General features: G+C 53.2%; 1 protein-coding gene across 4 annotated transcripts in view; it reads left to right on the top strand.

The window, feature by feature from the left end:
- The window catches only part of COL22A1 (collagen type XXII alpha 1 chain), a 258,511-nt gene that overhangs the window by 153,715 nt on the left and 93,706 nt on the right, over positions 1–11,090 (top strand). For all 4 annotated transcript variants that reach the window (XM_040494491.1, XM_040494492.1, XM_040494493.1 and 1 more), the window contains exons 29-32: positions 662–724; positions 1,142–1,195; positions 4,546–4,587; positions 7,263–7,295. In XM_040494491.1, coding sequence (XP_040350425.1) covers positions 662–724; positions 1,142–1,195; positions 4,546–4,587; positions 7,263–7,295 — 192 coding nt within the window. The remainder of the gene's footprint in view (positions 1–661; positions 725–1,141; positions 1,196–4,545; positions 4,588–7,262; positions 7,296–11,090) is intronic.

Here is an 11,090-nt window from a genome sequence, read left to right as displayed (position 1 = left end):
CCTTTTCTTTCTTTCTTTCTTTCTTTCTTTCTTTCTTTCTTTCTTTCTTCTTCTCTTTCTTTTCTTCTCTTTCTTCCCTTCTTTCTTTCTCATTCATTGATTCATTCATTCCATTCTTCAGTCAATGCATTCTCTCATTGTGATGCCCTAAGCCTGTATCAGTTCCCTCTGGGGGCTCACTTCCTTCATCTCACGCATTCATTTATTTACCCAATGATCATCGGCATGTCCTATGCATCCATCACTGTGTTGGGCTCACAGCCATCAACCAAGAGCAATGACCAGGTGCAGTGAGTGGTGATATGCAGGTGTGGGTGAGAGGGCAGGAGGGAGGCCCCTCACTCACACTTGGGGAATGCCAGGAAAGATGACAAGGAGGTGTCATTGTGTCAGAGTCCTAAAGGACAAGGAGGAGGAGGAAACACCCAGACAGGTGTAATGGGTTCCTGGTGATGAAATGGGCTGCAGTGAGAAAAAGCTTGGAGACACCCCAGCGAGCAGATTCTCTAGAACCACTCTGCTCTCCGTGTCGTCCCCACTGAGCCACAGTCTGTGGGGACAGGAGAGCAGCGAGGGGAGAGCACCGTCTCGTGCATGGCCTGGCGCACAGGGGAGCCTCCGCGAGCATGGAGTGGACAGAGGTGCCGTGTTGTTTCCACAGGGAGAGGCAGGTGTCCCTGGTGCTCCAGGATTTCCAGGCGTGCGGGGACAGAATGGACAGCAGGTCAGTGACGACCCTCTCCTGGGCCCCTGCAAAGCCGCCCCCTCTGGAGTTCAGTCCCTGGAGCAGTGGGTGGTCTTGGCTGGGCTTGGGGGTGTTTCCCCAGGCTTACGGAAGAGAGAAGGTAGGGGGCCAAGCTTCTCTGGTGTGTCACCTGTGGCAAAGGGACAGGGACTGAGAGATGTATCCGCAAAGGGTGGGCCATCTTCGGATGGAATCGATGGGAACAGGGTGGGACGTCATGACAGGTGCCTCGCCCCTAATGACAGCCAGCCGCCCAAGTTGGGCCTCACCTTGGCGTTTACTGATCAGGCAAGAGCGGGTCAAGAAAAAAGGGATTTTGCCCAAGGTCCGCTTGCTCTTATGGGGAAAAGGCAGGTGCTGAGATCTGGTGTTTCCCAGTTTCATCTTTCACCGCAGGGCGAGAAAGGGGAGCTGGGCCTCCCAGGCCTGAAAGGTGACCCAGGCGAAAAGGTAGGAGCTGCTGCTGGCCGCCTGGTCCTCAGTGACCCGAGTCGCCCAGCCTTCCTCGTGAGCATGTGTGTGGTGCCTGTCGTGTGGTGGAGAGGGCGCGCGTCTCCGAGACAAAGCAGGGTCTGGCTCGCAACCTGGTGGCGCCTTGTCTGACCTCTCTGTGCCTCGGCGTGCTGGCCGGACACGCTCCGCTGACCCTTCCTCGGAGGGCTGCTGGGAAGCGTGACTCCTGTCTTGTGTGTGAAGTGAGGTGCCGTGGACTCGATCGGGACAACCCGACGGGGGTCGTGTTACCAACAGCCGCCCAGATGAGGAAGCTGAGGCACTGCAAAGTGGCCACATCACTCTCCCAGGGGTGCGCGAACAGAGCATGTTGCTGTCAATCCCCAAGCCCCGGCAGCCGGTCGGATCAGCGTCCTGGCTCCTTGCAGGGCAGAGCCTCTGGACGGCCTGGCCCGTGGGCGCCTGAGCAACACCCACGGGGGCTTGTGTCCCCCCTTCTCCCGCACAGTGGGGGCCCCCCCCCCCGCCGTGTCCCCTCCTGTTTCCTGTTCTCGGTCCGCCTGTCCTTTCTTGGCTCCCAGAGGGGCCTCCCACCCGCTTCCCTCTTGGGCTGGAGGCTGAGAGCTGTACTCCAAACAGACCCGTCTAGAAACGGGCAGGGCGTCGTGCTGTCAGTTTTTCCAGAATCGCAGTTTTCATTTGCAAAACTCATTTCCAGGATGCAAAGGACTCAGTGAGACCATAAAGCTCCTTTTATTGCTTTCGCAGAACAGTCAGGCCCGTGGCAGAATCACATTCACGCGTCCAGAAAATCCGGCCCCTCTTTTTCTCCAGAGAAATAGGTGGTGATGATAATTCTGGTCGAAAATCCAAAACAAGACATTAAAGCGACACTGTCCCCGTCCGACTGTTTCTTGCACGTCACTGCCTTTGCTTGCCAGTCCGTTCCTGGCCACCATCCACGACGCACGTTTAAACCCCACGGCATCTGGAAAGTGGGTACAATCATCTCCTTTCTCAGCAAGGGCTGCTGAGGGCTTCACGTTTTCCTGCAGGAGCTGGGACCGGAACCCACTCGTCTAGTTAACTCCGGTGCTCAGGTCTTTCTGCAGCCACGAAGAGGGGCCACGGGGGTCTTCCCTGGCCACCTGCTGTTCCTTCCTCCTCACCTTCCCCCCCCCCCCCCCCGCCAGCGCTGGGGAGGGGCTGGCTGTACCCAAAAGGCAGTCTTTAGGTCCCCTGGGTTGGAGACACGTTTCTCCTCCAGTCCTCTCCTCAATAATACACACCCACACATTCCCTAGTGTCGACATAAAACGAACAAACCATTTTTTAAAATTTTAAAGAGAACGGAAAACAGTTTTATTCAAGCCCAAGTTAGGACAGCGGCCTAGACACATGATCTTCACCAAGAAGAGAGCCCTCTAGGGGACAGACGTGCTGCAGGGTTATAGATGACTTTACAAAAAGGGTTACAAGTTGTCATGACCAAGGATGTTCCAGGGAGTTACAGACTTTCTCTTGTGGTTTTAGTATGTGCAAAGCTGTATTACTTTAATCTTACCGGAACCAGGGGGGGTTATTGTTTTTCCTTTCTTTATGTTTGGAATGCTTTTTTCTGGTTATTGTTATTTTTTAACAAAGCATATGTATAATATGTGCTGGGGTAGAAATAGAGCCCGTGCTCTGAAGTCATTTTCTGAGTCATTTTCATGTTGGTAAATGTTAAAGTGTAGCTTCCCTGGGAGCCCGGGGCCCACACAAATGAAACATTGAAAATTTCCTTTATCACTGGGAAACACTCAACTTCTGATTATTTGGACTTTTTCATTTGGGGTATACTGGGTTAAATGAGATTGCTTCTGGAGCATCAGGAAGTCAGTGTCAGGAGAATAACTGGGTCAAATCACGTAATGCAAATAGCACCAAGAAAGTGTTTTTCTTTAAAAACAAAACAAAACAAATTCTGGAACTTCAGCGAAGGCAATGCTGCTTGGGTTCTGAGCTTAAAACCAGGCTCAGCCATGTGCTGGGTATGACTTCAAGCAGGTGCATGAATGTTATGTGTCATTATCCTTATTTATGAATGAAATGGGCATACCAAACTGTCTGCATTATAGGCATTTCTATGGAGATTAAATGAGTTAAGGGGTGCCTGGGTCAGTTGTTAAGCGTCTGACTTCGGCTCAGGTCATGATCTCATGGCTCGTGGGTTCGAGCCCCACATCAGGCTCTGTGCTGACAGCTCGGAGCCTGGAGCCTGCTTCAGATTCTGTGTCTCCCTCTCTCTCTGCCCCTCCCCATCTTGTTCTCTCTCTCTCTCTCTCCATCTGTCTCAAAACATAAATAAACATTAAAAAAATTTTTTTAAAAAGTTAAAACATGTATAAACATAACCTGGTAACTGGAATTAAATACCGTATAACCATGGAAATAAGACAGAAACAATGTAACTATGTTTACCGTATTATTATTGTTTGCTAAGAGTGGCCTTGTCCCTGTCTAAGCCAGCTTTACTCATTCCTGTGTTCACTAACCACACATGGAAAGCCTGCCACAGTCCTGACCCTGGGCCACTCGGAACACGTGTGAGCACAGACATCCAAGTCCAGGCATCATGTGACACACGTGGAGTGACAGGCTTTGGGGACCGTGTGCTCTCTGTAGTCCCTCCTGCATGGCGCTGCCCAGTGCCCCGCTCCCCTCAGGTCAAATGTATGGATTTCCTCCCTACGGGGCCCCTGCAGAAGATGATCTCAGTCAGCCCCCATACGATATGAGCTGAATGTACCTATTATCAGTATATTGCAAAGAGATAAATAAGCCCAAAGAGGTAAAATGATGTATAAAGTGGTAGATTGAGGTTTAAAGCTCTAGAGGCTTAACTCCCAGACCTGTGTGGTTTACAGGAATGTAAATGTGTCCCCTCAGCCCCCTGCGAAGAGCCCATCCCCTCCACATGGGCCGGGACAGGGCCCGTGGAGTCTGTAGGGGGCACATGTCTTTGTGCCCAAGGGCGCACAGTGGGGATGTTTGCTGTCTCGTGGGTTGTGGTGGCAGGAAGCAGACTAAGTGTCATCAGCAAGAAGATGGACAGTGGATCACTTTATCTCCGCATTCACACTGGAATAGCATCGAGTGATAGGAGTGATCGACAGCTGCCCAGAGTGGCCTAGATAATTCTCAAAACATAAGGTTTTCATACGTCTGAAATAGTCTATAATTTGGAGTCTGTCTTTCATGGTAGATACTGCGTGTGTGACTCTGTTGCCTGGGGAAAGGTGTCCCAGGATAAGCAGAGTTCGCTCAAGGGTAAATGGTCATTTCTTTTTTTTTTTCTCATCCAGGGTGAAGTTGGTCCTCCCGGCCCCCCTGGGTTACCTGGAACGGTAGGTTACACTGCTTCTCATCCTCTCCTTCTTTGAATCCCTAAGGCAGCCCTCCTCCCCCACTCTTCACTTAGTTATAGACATCTTTTTAATAGAGATTGCCTGTTCCTAGGTCTTGCAATCCGGAAATACATAAGCATCTTTAAGAACCACCTTGCACTTACTGATTTATTGCTTTTGTGCAGCAAGCATGGTTACTATTTAGCAGAACACTGGTTAGACACAGAATATGTACCCACCTGTTGCATACGGGCAAGTTGAGGTCCAGAGACAAGCAGGGGGAGACTTTGTCCAGAGTAAGACTGCACATGGATATGTAACCATGACTCATGATTCCACCCCATGCAGGTATGAGGGCAGGCATTGTGATTGGTGTTGAGTAAGAGCATGGGCTTTGGAGCCACGAAATAGTGGGCTTGAGTTCCTGAGTCCCTTATCTGCCATCAACCAGCACTGATCTTAGGTATATTGTTTAACTTCAAAGACCTCACCTTCTCGTCTGTTACGAAAAACTATTATACCCAGCTATAGTACATTTCTAGTGAAAACCACCTGAATTAATACAGGGTATGTAGTATAGTTTCTGGTACATAATAAACACTAAATTAAAAACAACTGCCATATGAATATGGGAGCATATTTTGGGTTGTTTTTTTTTTTTTCCATCTTAATGTGTCTTCCCAGCCTTAGTAGTTTGTGCTTTGATCAGTTGATTTCGGGGAAGTTGAACATGGCTTCAGGGTTGGCCAATTGCTCGATTCCCAAAGTATGGAGGCCAGGAGATGAGAGCCTGAACACCCAGAAATCCCATGTGCAGGATGACAGAAAATCATACTCTGTGTCGTTTGTGTTTGTTAAATCATTACTCCCCTGTTCAGTCTCCCCCCACACGCATGCCTGTCGGAATGAGACTCAGCCATCCCATAAGGGTGTTAGAAGAATCTCAGAATTATATTTAGAGCCGCAAATGGTCATATAAAACTTTTGTGTGATACTGGAAACATCTGATGTTGGCAGGCATGCAGGGAAGTGAGCACTATTGTGTTGTGTGAGGGCAGACTGGTAACACTTGCTTGAGGAGTTACTCAGTATTAACGTATCGGAAAGTGTGTGCTTGTAGCTTAGAAATGCCGCTTCCGGGCATCTGTCCCAGGGAAGTGTTTGCACTGTGTGTATTTGAAAAAAACGTGTACAGGGACATACATTGTAGTTTTACTTATAATGGAGTATTATAGGCAACTTACGTGGCAGAAAACGAAGTAAACCATAGGATATCCATATCCTGGAGTCCTAGTTTATAAAAATACACACATGCATGTGCACACGCACGCGCACACACACAACGTATGTGGCCTTGAGAAGATACTGGCACGCAATAGAGATGTGGTGGAAAACCCAGCATGGGCTCACGGCCCAGCCGGTGGGGCCCCTTCCTGAGGCGCATTCACTGGCTGTGGGAGTTCCGTGAAGCGGTTTGCCTGTCTGCCTCCCAGTTTCTCATCCACACTGCAGGGAGAACGGATGATTGATCTCTTCATTGCTGTAGCGAGTATGTGGCTTTACACGTATATACAAGGACCAATAACCGTGTGTTTGCTGTTGATATTTGTAGAATTCGTGTGCAAAGTCGTGCATTTTTATACATTCAAAATTGTGTAAAAGTACTTAGAAGAACTTGCTACACTGGGAAACGGTGGTTTCTTCTGGAGAAGAGACTGGTATTGGGGGACATAGAGGCTAAGGTTAGGAAACTTGCTTTTATCCTTCTGTTTTGACTTCATTGTGTTTTCAGACTAGAATCTGTGATGTTCTTTTGCCCACTCACTTATTTTTCTGAGCACCTGCTGTGAGCCAGGCACTGGTGGTGTTTGGACCCCACAGAGCTTCAGCCTGGTGGGCGAGACAGACTCTAGTCCCCTGGTGGCCCTGAAACACGTATGTGACAAATTATAGGAAACACCAGCAGGGGAAAGAACAGGGTGCAGTTAGGGAGAGTAACAAGGGGACCTGATTTATATTTGGTGGAGGGGCAAGGGGCTCTTGGAAGACGAGACGTTGAAAACAGCCCCAAGGATGGGCTGTGGTCAACCGGATAAAGGGAGGATGGGAGTGTGTTCCCAAAGGACAGCAGGTGCAAATGCCCTGTGGCTGCAGAAGCCGTGGCATCTGTGAAGCGCCAATGGCAGCATGGACACGGGGTGGGGCTGCAGGGCCACGTGGCTCTATGTGCCCGGATAAGGAGTGGCCGGAGGGCGCCTCCCCTGGTTTCTTCTCACACGCGTCACGCCCAGGGGTGCTGCTGGTGACAGACTCTGGGGGTCGGGGGCGGTGTCTCAGGGTCCGATTACTCACAAGGATTCTCCCTCTCAGCCCAGGGCACCCTGAACAGAGAAGGTTTCATCCCCACTTTACTGATGTGGGAACGGAAGCTGACAGATGGTCACAAAGTTTTAAGTGGGGGGTGTGACTCCGGGTCCCCCATCTAACCACAGTGCTTTTCTGCCCTGCCTTGATCACCCCTCGGGGACTTGAAAGAAATATGTGATTGTACCTGTCAACACGAATCATCACTAAAGGAAATGCTGGGGCTGCGTTCTCCCACGTGGTCAAGTCTCTTAGAGGCAGGTGGTTAAAAGCAAGTCACATCTTTCTCATGTCTGTGCTTTCCCTTTCAGACGCCCCTGTTCACGCCGCACCCCAGGATGCCAGTAAGTAGCAGCGGCCCCTGGGGGGCTGCAGGTGCCCTTTGGCCAGACCTGCGCTGCCCGCCTGCTGTGGCTCCTGACTTAGCCCCTCCACACGGGTCTGCAGGGCGGCTCACTTCCAGATTTGTCCAGACAGCTGGGCGGTGGCAGGGGGGGAAGGGCCCTGCAGGGACCTGGCTCGGTGTCAGGCAGGCATGCCAGGGGCCGGGAGGCCACCTCTTGCTGGCTGAGGGTGAGGGCCAGCCCTCTCCTGGGGTAAGGTTGGGTCTCCGCTGCCCAGAGAGCCGGTGGTCGGGAGGAGAGCAGGTCAGGTGGCGGTGGACTGAGGAATCCCAGGGAGCATTACTGAGGATGTTGGCCTGAATGGGTCCCAGAGGCTGAAGCACACTGGGGGGACCTGGGTCTAAGAGAGGCCGTTCAGAGGGAGGACAGTGGAGACCCAGCCAGCTGCAGGGTGTGGCTGGTGCACGGAGTTCTTGTGGCTTCTCCCAGAGACTAAAACACTCAGCAAGGAGGCTCATCATCGTGGCAGCCGCGGGGAAGCTTTTCCCTCCTCTGTCCACGAAAGGCTCTCGAGAAAATAAGTTTTTCCAGGATGACCTCCGCTCTCGGCAGCACTGCGGCCCAAGGCGTGCACCTGCTTGTCCCCTTTGCTCTCAGGACGGGGTCCTCCTGTGGCTGCTCCAGGCCGCGCGGCCGCTGAGAGCCCGCACACATCCGCATTTCAGTGGTTGCTTTGTGGGAGCGCTCAGTGTTGAGCGTATACGACTTAGAAAGCTGCAGCGTATCCTGTATATGTGGGGAAAGATAGGAGCTGGGGCAGCAGGCCAAGGAGTAGAAGGGGCGGAGCTTGAGTGCATCTCGCGTGGCAGGTGCCGGGCTGCCAGTGCTGACGCTGTCCCTGAGGGAGCTGCACATGTGCCCCGTTTCACAGATGACGACTTGTGGGTCAGAGGAGCTATGCAGGTTGCAAAGCGCCTGCCTGGGAGATAGGCAGTGAGATGGGTTGTGGGCTGCAAGGACCTGCCTGGCCACAGCGGCTGTCCCCACCTGCCGAGAAGATTCAGGGCTTGCCCAGGTGGTGGCCGCCCACGTCACAGCACCCCAGTGTCTGCCTGTCCCAGGACCACCTCTCCTGGTCTCCGTCCTCTGGGTCTCTCTCCCTCAGACCCACCCTGAGCCCCTCCAACTGGAGACAAGCCTGCAGAGGCGGCCCCTCCTTAAAGGAATCACTCCCTTAAAGATGATTTCCAAGGTATTCCAGTTGGAAGGCTCTTGAGGGAGAGTCCGGGCCTGCCAGGCCTCCCTGTTGGACCCCAATCACGACACTTCCTGTAGGGTCTGAGCTTTTCAGAGATCAGGAAGCCACCTCAGGTGCAAAGTGAAGAAATTGTGTCTATGGGGGGAAAAAAAACGGTTCATTGTGGATTATTGCATGAGTCTCTCTGGGACCAGCCTCGTCGCCATGGTAACTGTACTTGTGTTGATGGTTTTGAAAAGTGATGTTTGACGTCTCCTTGCTCTCCTGAGGCATGCTCCCTTTGAGGCCCTGCACATGGTGCAGGGTGGCAAAGTCCCAGGCATAATTAAGCAAGGGAATAGAGAAGGCTGGGAGGAAAAACCCACCTCCCTCTGTCTGGGGATGGAGAAGGCTGCTGGGGCTGGCTGGGGGTGGCACCCGGGGAGGCTGGGGAGGCTGGGATGCCGCGTGCAGGTCTGCGGAGGGGACCCGGTCCTTCACTGGAGGAAGGAGGGACAGGCAGCCTCGGGCTTGGGGATGTTGCAGCTAAGAACTCAAGAGGGTCTTTGTAAGGGGTGGGCAGGGGGCGCTGGCAGGTGGCGAAGAAGCAGCCAGCTAGGAAGGGTCTGGGGCGGCCTGACTCCACCCCGTCAGCCTGCAAAGGAATCTGCAGGATGCCAGCCCCGTTGCAGGATGACACTGAGCCCAAAGAGGGTGTTGACGTGGTTGACGGACTCACCGGTAGGGGGGGCAGCCTGGAGGAGATAGAAGCCGCTCACACCCGTGCATTCAGCGGCTGGGGATGAGTACCCACTGTGTGCTCCTGGAGTGAAGGCTCTGCTTCCTGACTGATCCCCAGGCTGGGGCTGAAAATGGCTTGAGCACCTTGCCTGTGAATCCCCAGGGGTCCCTCCTGTGGCCTGACGACCGCCATCTACAGTCCCTTCCTCCAGCTTCTTCCTAGTGCATCACCCGAAAGAACCCCATTCGCCCTTTTGTCTTTGTGGGTTGTATTGCCAGTGACTGGAGGACCAAAGAGTCTCGAAGGTCCCCACAGCAGGGAGGAAAGTGTGCTGGCCGGAAAGAATTGCTGTCCCTGATGAGCAGAGCTGGAATGTGTGATGAGCTGGTTTGCTCCAGAGGAACCAGTGAGGTCACAGCTGTGTGGGTGCCACGGAGCACTCTGCAAAAGCCACCTCGTTGAATCTTGGCCACAGCTCCCCAAGGTAGACCATGCAGATTCCATGCCACACAGGATGCAGAGGGAGAGAGAAAACCAGCCAGCACTGTGCAGATGCTAACGGGGTGATCCGCCAGTCGCTTGGGTGAGGAGAGCAGGTGGGAACCCCAGGCAAGGTCTCCGGGGTCTGCCTGTGCCCGGGGAGAGAAAGCAGCCTGTCTTCCGGCTTCTCCTGCACCTGAGGGTTTAGGACTAGCCCACCCCAGGCTCCCTAACTCACACGTTAGAATTTGCCTTCTAGATGCTTCCGGGGGCCTCCCCAGACTTCCTGGTCTCTGGAGCCTTTGCTTTCAAATTCCCTGCCTATGCGGGCCTTCTTTATGCCTTCCAGGAAGTACTCATCCCAGTCTCTACTGTGGCCTTCCTGCAGATGGGGACCTGGGGTCTCCCTAGGCAGCCCGTGGCACTCAGGGACAGCACTGGGTCCTTCCATCATTACCCTGCTGTCTCTAGAGAGCTCCACAGACCCCCCCCCCCCCGACACTCTCCCCTCTGGGGCTCATCTCTGCTGCCCCTTCTCTGTGTCTTCTCCGTGCCTCACACTGTGTGAAATGGAGAACTTGCCTGTTCATTTTGTAGATATGGTCACAGAGGACCCTATGACTAAATAGTCTGCCCAGGGTTATAGAGCCAGCACAGTGGAGAACAAGTTCTAAGCCAGTCCCTATGGAGCTGAGGCTGTTTTCACCACGGTCCACTGTCTCCATCCATCTCCCATCCTGGCCCTTCAGCCCTGAAAGGTGGAGGCCTGAGTGCTTTCCAGGGCCGCCCTTGATGGAGACTCCTGTCTGCCCACCTTCTCACGGTCACTGGCAGGGAACAGGGTGAGGCTCTCTTGTCCCTCCATCCTTCCTGGGAGGTGTTGGGAGCCCTGGATGGGACACCAGCAGATCAAGAGAGTGACCCGTCTCCTCACCTATTAGATGACTCGATCCTGGGCAGCCCCCGATAGTGCACACCTTTTCCTGGCTGTGGCCCACCTCTTCCTCAGCAAAAGCTAGACACGCCAATCTAGCCATCGAGGGTGCAGCCTTGAGTCTGCAGTCTGTCAGGTCCCTTGAGCAAAGCCTGCTCCCCAACTCCTCCATCAAGACAAGGCAGGGATGGGGCTCAGGGTCCGAGAATCGCCTTTCCGCTCAACAGTCCCTCTATCACTACTGACGGTCTGCATGTGCAGGGCTTGGGGCTAGAGGGGGTGGGAAGGACAACAAACAAGGGTCTAAGTGCTGTGTGACAGGTACTGCAGAGAAAGACACTGTGACGCGAGTCCCTGAGTTTGGGGTAGCTTCCCTGAAGAAGGGATTCTTGATCTTGGATT

The sequence above is a fragment of the Herpailurus yagouaroundi genome, unplaced genomic scaffold, assembly GCF_014898765.1.
Source record: "Herpailurus yagouaroundi ecotype Mexico unplaced genomic scaffold, PumYag 186, whole genome shotgun sequence".
Lineage (NCBI taxonomy): Eukaryota > Metazoa > Chordata > Mammalia > Carnivora > Felidae > Herpailurus > Herpailurus yagouaroundi.
Note: the sequence above shows the minus strand (reverse complement) of the source record. Positions and strands in the feature narration are given on the sequence as shown.